This window comes from Buteo buteo, chromosome 1 (genome assembly GCF_964188355.1).
Source record: "Buteo buteo chromosome 1, bButBut1.hap1.1, whole genome shotgun sequence".
NCBI lineage: Eukaryota > Metazoa > Chordata > Aves > Accipitriformes > Accipitridae > Buteo > Buteo buteo.
The window spans coordinates 44266713-44283880 of NC_134171.1; the positions used below are offsets into that span (position 1 = coordinate 44266713).

The 17168-nt window shown below is 37.2% G+C and overlaps 1 protein-coding gene across 1 annotated transcript in view; it reads right to left on the bottom strand.

The window, feature by feature from the left end:
- TLL1 (tolloid like 1) overlaps positions 1–17168 on the bottom strand; it is a 140462-nt gene that overhangs the window by 43848 nt on the left and 79446 nt on the right. Inside the window, exons 6-9 of the mRNA XM_075028950.1 lie at positions 15257–15435; positions 13362–13467; positions 10324–10448; positions 3079–3194 (exon numbers count right to left, since the gene is read on the bottom strand). Of these exons, the coding sequence (XP_074885051.1) occupies positions 3079–3194; positions 10324–10448; positions 13362–13467; positions 15257–15435 (526 nt within the window). The remainder of the gene's footprint in view (positions 1–3078; positions 3195–10323; positions 10449–13361; positions 13468–15256; positions 15436–17168) is intronic.

A 17168-nucleotide genomic window follows, 5' to 3' on the forward strand; every position in this document is an offset into this window, starting at 1 on the left:
TGATGATACAGCAATTCCTTAACTTTGACCAGAATTCATTAGCTGTACATAGGCAGAACCCCCAATCTGTCACAGCTTGATTTCTGGTTGGGAACCAAACAAGTATAAGTATATTTAAGATTCTGATTTGCAATTCTGCAAAGTATTAAATAGAACTACAGACAAGGCAGAGCTTGTTCAAGGGGACAGGATGGCTGAAAGTCTTCATAGGAAAAACAATCAATGGGTATTTGTCAGCACAGTTAAGAAATTATTGATTACACAGCAGATCCAATTGTGCTACTGCAGCTTCAGGGAGAATATGTCATACCTCCTGCTGCCTGGGATAAGAAAGCACAAAATATATAGCAATACCAGGTAGTAGTAACTAAGTTTTCACAGATGGCATTTTTTCCCATATCAACCAAGGATTTATCTGTCCTATTTTATCATTCATGTAAAACATTAAAGAAAATTGAAAAATAAGGTAACCTATTCAAAAAGGTGGATTAAAAAAAACCCACTGGCATAGTTGCAACTCCCTATGCCAACAAAATTTCTACACACCAGAAGGCAGGATTCGCTCTGGCAGAGGGCATACAGTATTACTAACAGCACCCTCCCCCAGAGATTTTTCTGTCCATAGATACACTGTGTACAACTGTTTACCATATAGTCTTAAATCTGGAGAGAAAGTGAGAGGTGAATGAACTGCCTTGTTTTAGTAATAGGCACACACACACTTTAGGTTGGGCTGGCAATTTACGATGCCTATCAATAAAAGGAATGCTGCAGCTAGCGCGTACCACTGCAGTCCCATCCTCCATTGAATTTCCTGCCATCAAAGGTCGGAAGTGTCTGTACCTGCAGAAAGCAGCATGGATAGAAGTCCTCTAAACTATGCTCAAACAGCACAACGTTAAATCTCAATAAATAAGAGACAAGAGCTAGACAATCTGGACTGGTGCTTTTCCAGTTTATTTTTAGGTGACTAAAGTGCTCATTGATGTTTCAGAACATGATGTGATGTACTTATGCACACTCTAACCTCCACACAACATTCCTGAGATCTATCAGGGTCAAAGCAGCAAACAAAGGAATAAAAATTTAAATATATTTTTATTTTCCCTTCATAATGTGAATATGTTATCATCATTTACTGAGAAAATTTGGGATCAAGCATAATATGTGTCCAAGGTACCGTGATACTTGCATTAGTTAAGATTTAGACGTCATTTCTGCTATCTGCTATTCACGTCAAGTACTTGCTGCAAATAGGGTCCTTTATCTCAAGACAGACAATATCCTATGAGAACAGCACTGGCAATACAGACTTTTTGAGACTAGCACAAATATCATTTACTTTGTTCTTGATGAACCATATGGAGACTATGAGAGCTGGAGGTCAGAACAGTGTCCTACAGACAGGACTTGTCACATCAAATTTCAATTAGAAAATTCTGTTTAGTCTTTTTCCCCATTTGGAGTGGCAGGTAAGATGCGAAGGAAGCCAGTCTTCTTACATTGCTGACTTCAGGACAGGGGCTTTCCCCCATTTCACTTTTGTACAGTATAATACAGCTCCAGTGGTGGTTACAATCTCAAGACATAATGGTATTACAAATACCTTACAGTTACACTAACTGATAGGCTTGCACGAAGTTGGAGTATGCTATGAATACTTAAGCATGACTATTTTCTAACTCATATATTGTTTTCAAAAGCCAATAATAATTGTAGATGAACACCACAAATTTTTAATTTTTTAACTGAGGAACAGAAAAGAAACCTAAGCAATTTTTGTTGTTATCATAGCAGTGTCTAAGAAGCAACACAAACAGTGGGGACATAAAATTTTCTATCTAGATTAATTTGCATCTTTTGCACAAACCTTCTCTTATTAATCTGTTTTCATTTGTTTTTCCCTGCCAACCTGCAGAGCCACCCACGCCCTCCTAGCACAGAGTGTTTATTTTCCCTCCTGTCTCTGGCTCTTGCCCAGAGGAGGGAGAACGCTTTCCAAATGACACTGCTTTCATCCCCCACAGTGGCAAATGCTCTTACAGCTCCTCAGGATCTATTAGTACATCAAGAACATATATTCTTGGTGTCCACCAGGACCTGACCTGAAAGAAACATGGAATAAAGTAATCCACTCAGGAGAAAACTACATCCAATATGGAGTGGGAGAACACATACAAAACGAACAGAAATATCTGGGGGCAAATGCTGGGTTTTCTCTTTGGACTGTCCAGTACTGAGGCTGGTAGCTGGGTTCTATATTTCAGTCTTTAGGCTGTATTTGACTGCTTAATATCAGCCACTGCTTCTTGTAAAGAAACTTACTTTTTATTTTTTTTTTCCCCTACATATTTTGTCTCAGGTGAAACTTCCCATCCTTCCCTCTACCCTTATTTATTTTGACGTAGGCTTATATTTGAGCCAGTAATTTAAAACAAGATTCAGCTAGCATATTTTGAAAGTGTACACAAGAAGAACAGGTTTTGCTTTCACTAGGATGGCACACTTCTCTCCCTGAACTGCTCTCACCAAGCCAATTTTTTTTTCCCCTAAAAATGATGCCCAGAAAGGAAAACTATACGCACTAGAACCGATACCGGGGAACACCTACAATGACACTTGCTTTACCCCACGTTATTACTGTTTCACTTTAGAAACATCTCATTCATCATGCTAAGAGCTTCCTCAGGCAGAGCCCAGCTATCCACCCCACACAGCTCAGTCAGCTCGCCTGAGCCCGTGCTGGAGAAAACACCATTCAGGAGCCTTGACTACCTCTTCCACCTTTACACCGAACCACTAACTGAATTGGAAGACAGTTTCAAAAGGAGTTCATGAAGCAAACATGTAGCAGACTGAAATCATGCCTTCATTTCACATGGACAGCCACCAAATAGATGATGTGGTTCTAATGCTACAGACCAAAGTCAATAGCACATAGTTCATGGTCCTATTTGTTATGGCATACCATTGTTTTCAATTATTATGCAAGCTTTAAACTTAAATGAAAAGCTAAAGAAATGCAGCGTTTTATTCCGAAAATAGTATCTGTGTTTAGCTAAGGGAATGTTAAAATACCTTCTCCCCTGGGGTCACAGAGATTCTCCATATGCAGTGTGTGTAGGAAGGATAACCATTTGGAAATCCTGGAGAAGAAAAGTTGCCTGTAGATTCCTGCAGTGTTTCTCCACAGGCTGAAAGAAACAAAATAAAGTAAAAATATAAAATTGAATGCGCCTAACAGAGAAAAATGCATCTTTGCAATATCTATTCAGAATACATTTAACTCACTGCAGATGAAGAATGGAAAACAGACTAGTTATTTAATGATTTATTCAAAACAATGATTTTAAGCCAGTCTGACATTCATTCAGTTTTACACAGGATGTTTTTATTCCATGAACTATTTCACTTGTGTGCTGTCTGCTGACATAATCAAAATTACAGCAGTCTTAAAAATGTCATTGCTGTCAATCAACTGCAAAGTTATACATATAACTTTGGTGAAAGAAAGAAGTCAGCCACACCCTTAGACACATCCTGTAAGATCTAAACCGAAAGTAAAACAAAAGCTGGCACGGCATGATTGGCACCACACTGGAATTTCGTCAGTGGTTTCATTTAATTTAGTACTTTGCCCACATGAGAGACTGATCTGACCCAAACTCACTCATTTATATTGGTGTAGAAAACTAAATCCTATATTTAACAAAATCTCTTGCAACAGTGACTTGTAGAGATATGAGTAATAAAGCAAAGCAAATATAAAGTCCTAAAATACCAAAGGCTTTTATATTCTTTATTATTGATGCTTTTAGCACCCATATCTCAGCTGTCAGTCATGCTACTGTCTGCTGGCAGACTGGTTAATAATTCTTCTTCACACTAAAATATAGCATTGGAAGCTCTTGCCATTCCCCACCACTAAAAATGATTCCGGTACACCTCAGTCAGTCATCTTTTTTGACATTAATAAAGTTGTTTCACCCACCGATTTTGCAGGTGTGATACGAGAGATGTGAATTTGAGAATATTATCCCAGGACTGACAGTGTAATCAGATCTGCAGTGCTTTCAAATTACAGTGCTACCACTGCCAGCAGGTGAACTACTGTATCACCAAAATCTCAATGAATTATAAATGATCTGGAAAATCTTTAAATAAAAGGGGACAATGGAAGAGATTGTATATGACAAAGACAGACAACACAGCTGTAAAGGCTGTCTTGTTAAAATGCGTCAAAAATGTAATCTGACAACTACACTGTAATATCAGGCATAAGCTACATTCAAGGCATTAAATATGCTCTTTGGACTGAAATGGTTATTGTGATGAGGAGAGAAAAGAAAGATTGGTGCAGCACCCAAAATTTCAACATCTAAAATCACCATCACCATGTCCTTTAGGAATGAAACAGAAAAAAAAATAAATTCTTTTCCTCCCCTCATTTAAAAAAATGTGGGTTTATCTTTAAAAAATTGCAGGCAGACACAGCAAATGACACATACAAAAAAGGTATTCAGCACTAAATAATTATTTCTGTATAAAGCCTTTTCAGTGAAAAGGCTATATCCCTAATTAACCATGATTTTTTTCTAACACAGCAATGAATGCAAACTGAAATAAATCACAGACTACTGTATGGGGTACCCCCAGCACTAGTGAACTGTATTGTAGCTTACAATGCGTATGTAAAGCACTTAAGAGAAGGCCAAGAGAAAAACGTAGTGGTCTCATACAGGAGGAGAGGAAAGCAGAGCCCAAAGCGGAGATACCCTGCACAGCAGATGCACGCACAACGCAGATCTGCAAGGATCCAAGTATTTTGCTCACCGCTTTTAGAGCCCTCTCTTGTTCTTCCCCCCATGCGTGGCTTCATTGAGACTACATCGCATCAGCGTACTCTCACAAGGCATACAAGCATATTTCAAGCTTTAGTTCATCTTCTGTTTGCTCTAGCTATAACTATTTCACCAACACTACAGTTACTAAGCAAGCCTTGAGCAGATGACATGATGAGACATGGGGAATGCTGTTTGTCCATTCTTTTCTGCTCACATTGCATTTTTTTCAGTTAACTGTAACTTCAACTCACAAATATTATGAAGTCATGCAATGCACACATCCACACAATATCAAGTATGTAAGCAAACCAAATGCTATCAAATGCGTGGGACATACAAGATATCAGTTCAAATGCAGCCCTGCAAGAGAAGAGGAGGAAGACCCTGGAGTAGCTACCCCTTACTCTATTAAAGTCCCTAAATCACCCCATTATAAAAGTAAACATATAATGAGTTAAGCATAATAGCTTTACATTTTTTAAAACATTTAAGAATTTTTCTCTCTTATACAGAATGCAGGATTATTTTCTCCAAATTAATAACACTCCATCCTCCATATACAGAAGTTGTGTATAGCCTTAAAACTATGGATTTTAAGTTGCAAAAGGTGCCATGGAACATAATCTTTTTCTAGGAATTATACAATAAAGCCAGTTAATACAACAATTTAACTTCTATCCATATCAAATGCCTGGGAGCTCTCTATCAATCCAAAATTTTCATAAATATCTCTGAATTTAAGGGAAGCATAAGAAAAATTGTAATTGGATAACTACTACTAAGAATTAACACAATTAGAATTTATCAAATATGTTTGGGCTTTATGTTTTTCACCATATTTACCATTTAATTTAAAATTCCTGGTTACTCAAGGGAACTATAACAAGAACAGCTTACACTAATCAATAGTTGAATTAATTATCTATGGGATCTGAATTCCAGGCTGGCTTCCAGAGCTGCTGTAGACAGGGTGATATTTGGGCATTTCTTGTTTAAAAGCACATTCCTCTGCAATGGGTCAATGGTAATTGAAACAGTTAAAATTCTATCAGTAGAGAATGTAAAGGTTTTCTCTGTAATTGGACTGTGGCAACTTTGGTATTCATGACTAGGCTTATAAAATGGTATGTTATAAACATTTTACCGTGTAATGGTCCATTAGTAATGGAGTCCACTTTGGGAAAGAAACGTAAAAGGAAAATGAATAGTAAGGACCACTTATTTAAATTTCCTAAGAACTAATCTTAGTATATTTCATGTCAGAAGAAATTAATTACAACTTCAGTCTTACGCACCTTTGCTTTATAAAGCATTTGTACATTTTTCTTCCATTGTTAACCATTAACAATGCTAATGTTTTCTCTAATGCTTTTTTTCCCCCTTCTCAAATGTCATACCTTATATCAATTTTACTAGGCTAGACCACTTGCAGAAATGTCACTTTAGCTCTCCCCACACACACACTCCAACCAAAAAAACAATCTCCTGTCTGTTTTACAGCTTGAGAAGGTTAGACTTCTGATAAGCCTTTCTATGGTAAGGAAAGGGAAACTATTTTTGCTTCTCCTTGTAAAGATTAGCAATGCGTAAAGGCAGCAGGTAGATTATATGCTTATACAAAGCAATTTCTACCAGTGAACTCTGCAGCAGTATTTAATTACACAGCCTGTGTATAACATCTCTTTGGGTTGGCCTACGTACACGGTCAAGTTCCATTAAGGATTATAATGAAATCTGCAAATGACAAAGCCCAGATCCTCCATGACACTTAGGAAACCAACTCTCATTTTTTTTCCATAGCACTAGCAAATACATACTTTCATATATGGCTAATTTAAGCTTACCCTTTTCCAAAGAGAATTAAGATCTTTAATACTTTTTACTTAGACCCAAGTCTGTAAAACTATCCATACATGGCATATAAAGCTGCCACAGAGCCCTACAAATACCTGGTGCTGATAATGTACTTGTTAAACAAAAAACTTAAATTAGTTTACTACAACTCGGTGTCTTATTGTTGACTTGATTCCCCTTTTAGGGAAACAGTCTTAATCTAAAAACCTTAATCCTCCTTATGTAGTGAATAAAGGCTGACTTTTGAAGGTGAACACTCTTTTCTAATCTAATAGAGATGGGAGCAAGTTAAGCCTGGGGAACACTGAGAATAGCCCCCAAAAAGAGCCAGGCTAGGTATCCTTCATCTGCTCTCTTCCACACATACTGTCACAGAACCTGGCAATTTGTAAATTTGCTGAACTTCTTCCATGTACCTTCTCTTCCTCTGAACAGCCTTCTGCCAGTCTGAGCCTCCCTTCCCATCAGTTATTCAGTCCCACTCTACCCAGTTCTTTCTTTTCCTCTCTTTCTGCCTAAGAGTATCCTTCTCCATCATTTCTCTTCCTTATTCTTTTGCTCCTATAATACTACATAGGAATTTTAAATCAACTACAATTTCTATGTAAAACTATAAAGGTAGACCTGTGTTGAAATTTTAGTAGCTACACCAGAAGAAAACATATTCTGTACTCCATTAGACAGTCTGAAAACTATTGTAATACATCCAGCCTTGAAGTTCAAGATCTGTTTTCAAATGCCAAGACACTCAAAGTTCAAAATAAGATTGGCAGAGGAAGGACCCTAAACTTAGTTCCTTGCCTTCTCCTTATTATTCTATCATGTAACAATGTAACTCAGTATTAAAATGTAACAGATCCCCAACACCAATTATGTTTTCCTTCAACAAAAATCCTAAGAAAGTTAAAAACAAACCAAAACTGCTGTTGCTATGTTGTTGAGCCCTGGCACTTACTCAGCTGATGAAAGACAGGTTATCAAATCTCATGCCTTGGCTTCACCAAGCTCAAAACTGTTCCTTGGTCACTAAGCCCTTTCCTGAATAATGACCCTGAATACCCTGACTAGCTAAACAACCCAGAAGGCTCAGCTGCTTCACAGCTGTGCGGATCAGTTTTATTCTCCAGCAGCCCTGAGCTCTACCTCATGTTCATGGGCCCCAGAAAACGCAGCCGGCTTCTTGGACCAGAAACTGCTTGCAGGAATAACTAGAACTCCAAACGAAACGTGCACAATACCACAAAATCCTTTATCAAAGAAGTGTGCATCTCTGGAAAATACTGATTTATTTAAGTTACTATCTTCTGTATTTTCATTGTATTACATTTAAGGCAACACAAATGAACACATGAAACAATGCAGATGTTATTAACGTTTGAAATATTCACTGCTGTTTTATCACAAGCAGACATCATGAATAACATCTTTTGTCTGAAATAGGAAATACAGCATGCCTCCAAAAATAACAGACTGTCAGGGATTTTATTGCTATATACTACAATGATGGCATGATTCTTTTCATAAAACTGAAAGCTTAATGTCTGAATTTTCAGTCTCACTATTTGCTGGAAAATTTATTAGATCACAAGTGCCATGCAACTTTCAGAGAGCTGCTTTCTTTATTGGTTGTTTAAGTTCATGTTGTGTTATTCAGTTATTCAGCTTCTATTAAAGTTATTAACCGAAAACCCCAGCATGTTAAATAGTATGCTATTTAAAATTTGTAGCAAAACTTTCTGCCTTTTTCTCTCTCTTAAAACTCACTTTCTTTTATGGACTGGCTCACCTAAGTAAGGTTAGAAAACCAACGTCTTTTATCCCAAAGTTTGCCAAAGGAAAGTGCCAGAAAATGAACATGATCCTGCAACCACCATTCATTTTTATTATCCTTCTGACCTGTGTCCACCAGTGCTGCAAAAAATAGCTTCAAGTGTGAACTACTGCTGAACAACCATGGTTTTATAATACTGTGAAACCAACTTTCAACAAGACTTCAAGACATTGAAAGAAATGATAACTCATCATTACACATTTTCATGAATTATATGAAAAGGACATTTTCTCTGAACAACTATTTGAACATTAGCTCAAAAAGCACACTACGTCTTTTTCAGCTGACTGAAAGTGCATGTTAGAGTATTATATACACAGCCTAGGCTGTAATTTTTTTTCTTTTTTTCTTAAGTAAATGTGATCAAAAGATACTAGCTGCTTTCACAGTAGTTTTAATTCTATAGACTATTTTTGTCTTCAAAATTTGTCTTTATCACAATATATATGTATCCTCTGTGTTTATGAAATTGTTGCTCTCTGTGTACTCTTATTAGAAATAATGCTGCCAAGAAGAATGCCATTATTTAAGTACTTTCTGTATCAAAAGGAAAGAGCAAAAATTATTCCAAAAGGAACAGTTGTTAAAGAAAATGTGCTAAAGTGGTTTTTCCTCTGGTAGGTCCAGAAGCACTGTGCATGTTCTCAGTATATAGAAGATTATGATTCAGTGTACTTACAGCACAAAGGAAAAGCATATTTCAGCTGTACAGTGTGCATCAAATGCACATCAGATGCCCCAGATCTTCAGTAGATCCCACTGCTGCTGATATAAATTTGAAGCAGCTCCATCACTTCAGTCCTGATCCCTCATCTTAGTCCTTCTGTATTGATCAGGTGGTAAAAAGTAGCCATATATCTGACTTAAAACAGTTACTGAGACTTCATTTATTCCCGTGAGGAGCAGGAGGGCTGTAAAACCTATGTGGCACAGAGCTGGTACGTCTAGCCTCCCACAAGGACCTTGCTGGCAAATTCTGGCTGAGAGATGGCACTTCTGAAGTGCTTCGGTTGACACCAAAGGTTAAAACTGGTATCAGCCATAACTAGAGCAAGGAAAGCAAAACCTTCTGCTTTGAGATTTCCACCACTCTGCCGGTACTTAACGAAGAACTAGCACTAGAGAACAATGAGAACCACAGGGTTGACTCTGGGTTACCCCAGACTTGCCACTGATGTCTCTGAGACAGGCAACTCTACCCCAACACTATTTTGAGATAAAACATTCATATGTATTGAAAGTACAGGATGCTAGAATTTAGCAGAAGATATTCAAATACTAAAAGTATCTGTTAAAACTGTAGAAATTTTGGACTAAGATCTAACCAGAGCATCCATAAAAGAGTTTACAAGTTAGTTGTCCCGGCTTGTTATTTGTCAAATTTTCAAAAAAATGTAATATGTTCAGAGCTGATTGCAATAATTTAATTAGCTCCTTCTGCACCCTACTTGAATTCAAATAAAAAAGGACTCCAGTCAATAGGCAAACTAGAAGTGATATTAAACATATTTTTTTTTTTTTCCCCCCTAGTCATTGAACAACTAAGGAAAACAAAGACTGAAATGTCATGGAACTAAGTGTTGTTTCATACAGTTTATCTGTCCTTAAGTGCTTTGCGTTTCAGAGACCTTATCTATAAGATTTTTTTATGATTCAATTCTTGAACTGCCTACGTCAGTTGCCAACATGGAAAAAGACTGCTGAGCAGCTGACTCAAAAAAATTTATCATTCCTCTTGAACAACAAGTCAAACAGTTGCTAGTATGTGGTTTTTGTTTGTTTGTGGTGCAATACCTGGACATCTATACAGCTTTCTTGCCTGTGCAATATCTCCTTTACTTAGACGAGTACGCTGGCCAATGGCAGGTCGTATACCATTATCATCACGGGAAGGGAGAATGGTATCCAGAAACATGCCCCTAAAAAAAATAAAAATAAAAATAGACCCCAAAAACCCCTATCAGGTTTCTGTCATAAAACTGTCTGAGATTTAGGAATGTATAATGCTATTTTGTAAATCTAGAATTTACATTTGTCATAAATAAGAGGGTAAAATGCAGAACTTTAAATACAGAAAACACGTCATAAAAATTCCTCAGGTTGGCAAACTTTATGCAAAGTTATCAAAAAAGAATCTTCTTTCAGTACATCAGTTAACATATCAGCTTTTATATTTCTGTTAGACAACAGGAAGAAAATCTCTTACTACCATTAAGACTACACAGGAAAAAGGCACTGCTGTTAAGTACTTGCTATAGTGAAAAAAAAAATTATGAAATTAAATAAAAATACATAGATTAGGCCCTAACACAAAATTCTTAATCACAAAGTTCCTATTTCTAGCAAAGTTATATACTTCTAACAAAGTATTAAAGCCTGACTTACATGTGTAAGAGCAGGTAAAGTCAGGTATGCTTGCTAATCATTCTTCTGTCAGGTGTTATAACAGATCTAACTCTACTCTAGCCACTGCTGCTTTTGAAACAAAAATGCTTACTTGCCAGCCTCTGCTTGCTTTACAATAAAATTTATCAACTTACCATATGTGATTTTAATAACATTTACCCTAAATGACTAGACATAATAGAGAAGCACACTAGTTCCAAATGTGCAGTTTTATTCATAATTTCCCAAATTTTAAATATGATCAAAATATCTTGGTAGTCTCACATAAATTTTAAAACAGTAAGGTACAAAACTAGGTTCTATTATCATGTTAGAGAATTTGAAAATCCCTCAAATCCCATAAAATGGAAGTTAACAGATGAATATCTTTCTGTATTCTCTTTATTTTTTTTAATACTCTCTTGTATATTTGTAGGGCTTTTATTGAAAAGTAAAACTGGTATTTTCAGGCATAACGTAGCTCCAAAAATGAATGAACAGTAGGGATCTTTGTAGTTAGGAATACTGTTTATAAATACAGATTGGTTTTTAAATTATAATAAATGAACCATTTTGAGTATTGCAGGCACATACTGCTCTCTTTACCCAGTCAGATTTCTTGTGGCATCACTAGAAATCAGGAAAAAAAAGAAACATCTCAGGATGTTACCCTAATCTAAACAGTGAAATAAACTGCTTGCAGCATTATTCAGTTTCTAGAAATAAGGCACATTACTATTTCAAAAACATGTTTGTATCTATAAATTATAATTTTATTTTCCACTGTTTTTCAGTACAACCTGAAACTGATGCTATTCATATTTTGAAAAATGTTAAAACGATCCTCCCTTAAATGCCTTAGCACTTTAATAAGAGAACAACCTGTAACAGTTTTAATACAGCACGAACAACATCGCTGTGTGTGACTGGAACTTTATGGTGTTTTGTGATTTCTACTACTTATATGGGTGAGTAAAGTCTAACAACAAACAGCTGGCATATATGCCACACTGAGCACGACTCATGCTTTCAAGAGAAATCAGTGCAAATCAATACAGGACCTCAAGGGTTTGCTGGTTGTTTTTAAACAGTATGAAGTAACAACCTCTTGTACCTTGGGGCAGGGCATGCCTACTCATAGCACTATCAGTTTTTGCCAGCTTGGAAAGTGGTGAGATCAGGGCCCACAAATCAAATTATCTTGATGTTGTCATTGCCCTAGGACTCTGGTGGGGTTCCAGGTTGTTAAATTACTCTATTTTATATAGGTTCTTATAATCTCTTCCTTAAGGTAATGGTATCTGTAACTGGATTAAGCAATGTGACTAATATCTACCTCATATGGCTCATTCCCATGCTCTTCCAGGGGTGAATTATGTGTATGGTGAATACATACTTTGGTAGGATTTTTATTTTATTTTTTTTTTTTAAATACTGTCATTTATATTGAGGACAACAAACTTAAGAAATTTGCAAAGGCTGTTGAGGTTTCTGGTGGTCTTTGGTTCATTTCAGAGTCTCAGATTGTCTAGTATTTTTGCTTTAAAAAGCATGAATTGGGGAAAAAAAAGCTAAGCACATAATTTTCAAACTAGCATTTTTTGTTGGGGATTTTTTGAGGTTTCTTTTAAGTTACATTACTCTGGTATTCTTAGAGATTATTAGGTGAACTGCGACTTGGTATGAAAGATAACAGGAGACCAAGTGAAAAACTCCTTCTTCACTTATTCTCCAGGGTAGGGCTAGCCTATGGGAACAGCTCCTTGTATAGCTCCCCACAACCATGCAGAGTTTCAGAGCGAGCCCCACATGAGTTACTATGGAGTTGGGAATGGGTCAGCCTGCAACAGGCCAGAGCAAAACCAGCAGAACTCTTTATTATATGTTTTTGATGACAGTAACAACATGTACAAACAATAGAGAAGAGGCTGCAGCCTCTCTTATAAATTGTTGACTGCAGTCCTTAGCAAAGGCTGTGGCTTGCATGGTAGATGTCCTAATATCATAACGTGTTCTACCTGCATAACCCATAGTTACTCAGACATTATGCATCAAAAGTTATTTCTCTTTACAAGAACAGATCATGTTAAACATAAAATTCCTAACTATTTCACTCATTTGTTTTTTCTAAATTCAAATTTTTATGGAGACAAAAAGAAAGTGAGTATTATACGAAGTGACGTTTCCAGATTATCTTGTCTTAAAATCTAAAGAACTGAAGCCAGATCAAAAGGCTTCTTTGAAAGTGAACAGAAAAAAAACCCACATGTTTAAAAATATAATTAAATTATTCTGACTTAAAATAAACAAGCTGTGCTTTGACTGCTGTAAGAATACTATAGTGCAAGGGATATTTTAAGCAGTTTTGGAATACTTAAAGCATAGTTCTTAGCATTCACAGAGAGGAATAGAATTAAAAGTCAAAAGGTATAACCTGAGACTCCAACCTTGAGAAGGTGTTCCTGGCATAGTGCATAATGCTGTCAAAGTCATATGGTTCCCCAAGGGAGTTCACCTCTCCAGGCTCCATCTTCAAGAAGTTGTATTCCTGACCTACAAATGATCGATAATCAGTTTCTCAATATTTTTTTTAAGACAAAAACCAAACAGGAGAAGAAAAACAACAAAGATCCTAACCTAATCACTTACTGACATTCATAAATCTTAGCCATTTGGGAGTAACTGTGTGATTTTATTAACCAAGAGGGCAGACATGTCTTCTGAAACACACATCAAATTCCTGTATTTGGCATTTACAAAGACTGTTTTCATTCACCTAACCCACATAAAGGTCCCATACATTATGTTGCGCTTCACGTAGAATTCATAAAATTTGCTGGCTTGGTTCTTAATTCCAGAAAGAAATTATTTTGACAGCAAAGACCCCAGAAGAACCCTCCTCATCATAGGCTCATTAGACTGGATAATAAAGAGACTTTGCTTCAGCAAAGTCTACTCTCTGAGCCCCCATGTAATACAAACACAATAAAGTCACATTTTCAAGAACCAGCTGTTGCAACTTAACGAAAGCAGAAGAGGAACAAAAGAATTATACTTAGTTCATCATTCCAGACCAGAAGTTCTTTGTCCTAATCAGTGTATTAAGAAATGCAAAGCACCCTTTATTCCAATTCATATTCCAATTGGTGTCTTGCAAAAAAAATTGCAGTGGCATTAACATTATTAACCAACATAATTTCCATAATATAACAAAATTCAAATGTCTTGGTGGTCATGAATTCCTGATCCCATCTAGTGATCCTCAAGCTCATGCCACACCACAAGAAGTGGTTTCAGCCAGAAACTAGAAAGACAACTGAAAGGAGAGAGCAGGAGGCTGAGGATGGCACTCCAGCTGATTTTCCCCATCACAGAAAAAGAACAGGGCAAGACCACTTATGGCATCTACACAAGTCAATGACACAAAGAAAACAAAAGGAAGGCTTGAATGCACATGCCCTTTGAGGACTTCATAGACTTGTGGGAGTGTGTATTAGCTGCCATTCATCTTCCAAGTCCTAGTTGAGGTGGCAAAGATGTCTTGCATCTCAAATTTATTTTGTTTTAAAACATTTTCTGTAGGAACAAATACTCCAAGCTATGATTGGACAATTTCTGATTTGACCGCTTCTTGAGCGGAGAATTCCTGTAAGTCAAAATCAGTGGTTCACAAAGACCATGCACATTTATGAACACTGCATATAAAATATGCCTAATTCCCTCCCATCTTGCCCACACAACACAAGTGTGGGCACAACAGCTAGACTGACAAAGAGATGACAGTCACAGTTTAAAGTTCTCAGGTTCCTCAGATGCTTTGTCTCAACAACGCCAAGCCCATTGGCTAAAGCTGCAAGCTCTGTAGGGGTGGGAACAGTGCCCATCTTTATCACAGATTCAAACTCCTCAGCTTACCTCCCCAGTCTAAACCTCTTGGGCAGCTAAAAAGCTATTGATGTGTTTCATTTACCATTCAGTAAAGACTACAAAAGAAAAGCCCTTTCTTAAGCACAGAAACATGACTTTTAAAGGGTTTTAAGAGCAATAGCTTCCTTCAAAGTTTTTGAGCATGATTACTACTTCTCTCCTTCTAGCCAATACTATTTAACAGCTTGATACTTCACCAGATCTTTAGAAAAGCTTATATTTTAGTTGCAGTATTTCATTTGCGAATCAGCTTGAGATCAGTCTAGCTAAGAGGAATAGCAGGCATAAATGCTCATTTCTGCTGTTCGGTTAATTTCTGCTATTCAGTGTTCAGTTTTAGGAGAGTTGAGCAGATGAAGGAAACACCAAAAATAAACAGACTTTTTTTCCCAAAATACTTCTCAGAATATCTCACCAGGCTGGATGTTTTCTCTAATGATGGTAACATGGTCATCACGGTCTGGTCGTGTATGTTCGTGCCAAAAACCTATCACATGACCCAACTCATGGACAACTATACCAAATTTATCACAATTCTTGCCAATAGATATAGCCTGAGGACCATTTCCCCTTCGACCCACATAAGAACAGCACCTGTAATTAAAACACAAACACAGATGAAAGTTTTCATGCATATCTCTATAAACAATATCGAAAATTCAGTTAAAATATGGGAAAATATTATATTAAAAAATCAGCAGAACAATACACTATGCAATTTCTGCAGTCTCACAAAGTCTAGATCTAGTGCAAGAACAACTTATTATTCAGAATACCCAATAAGGACACATGAATGTTTGCGGTTGTTTTTTTTTATTCAAGGTCTTCTTAAAAGATGCCAGCTATGCTCAATGGAATTGTTGCTTGTGGCCTTGTATCTCAGAATGACACAGGAACTTCTTTTCATCCAAAGAACCAATAAAAATAAAGTTGACTGGACATACCACCTCACCCATGCATATCACTACTTTCCTGCCCATGCACACTCAAGAGGCATACAGAGGGAAGAGGAAAGAATAAGTAAAGCAAGGTTTCTTCTGTGCCATACTTCTGCTGTGTGTCTTGACAGCACTCACCAGACTTTAGTCACTCAGTTCTGATAAGTTTGCTTTATTTTGATCTGAAAAGTCACTCTACTTCATTAGTTCCATCTATAAAGGGTACAGAAATGATGCAAGTGAAATAGTAGTCCTTTAAAAGATGCACTTAGCATACAGTTGAAAATCCAGGAGTAAGGTATCCTGAATGAGATGCGGAATCCTGTGATGCCACTGTGCAATCCCTCCTCATTTTTTGTTTCTGTGGCTATGGGTGACAAACAATGGCATTTGCAGCAACGGTATATTAGGAAGTTGAACGCTCTGGATACGTGCAAACATTTTTTTTCTCTCACTCCTGTTTTCTTGTAATAGGAACCTTAGTCACAGAAAGCCATATTTTCATAAGAAAAAACCCCAACACAAACAACCCCCAAAAACCCCGCTTCAAAACTGCTCTCATGTTTCATTCCTGTTCCACTGCACTTCCATGATTCCAGTATAGACTTATGGAACAGAGCTGCCCTTTTCAGCATTCATACTGTCTGCATTTATCTGAGATGTCCACTTTTTGGTTAGAAAAAAGTCTGCTGACTATGCTAGGAAAAGGAGAGAAATGAGAGTAAAGCAAATCCTAGCAAAATGGAAGACAATTTCAGGTTTCATAAACTGATTCTCTGTCACCTCTGAAGATATTAAATATTTCAAGCCAGCATTATATTCCCTAATAAAAGCCTGACTTCCCTGATTCCCAGAGCAGATCTCTGCTCTATGAATTCTGCCCTCTGTCAGGTGGTCACGGTTTAACCCCAACCAGCAACTAAGCACCACGCAGCCGCTCACTCACTCCCCCCGACCCAGTGGGATGTGGGAGAGAATCAGGAAAAAGAAGTAAAACTTGTGGGTTGAGATAAGAACGGTTTAACAGAACAGAAAGAAAGAAACTAATAATGATAATGACAACACTAATAAAATAACAGCAGTAATAATAAAAGGATTGGAATATACAAATGATGCACAGTGCAATTGCTCACCACCTGCCAGTCGACACCCCATTAGTCCCCGAGTGGCAATTCCCCACCCCCACTCCCCCCAGTTCCTAAACTAGATGGGATGTCCCATGGTATGGAATACACCGTTGGCCAGTTTGGGTCAGCTGCCCTGGCTGTGTCCTGTGCCAACTTCTTGTGCCCCTCCAGCTTTCTCAGTGGCTGGGCATGAGAAGCTGAAAAATCCTTGACTATAGTCTAAACACTACTGAGCAACAACTGAAAACATCAGAGTGTTATC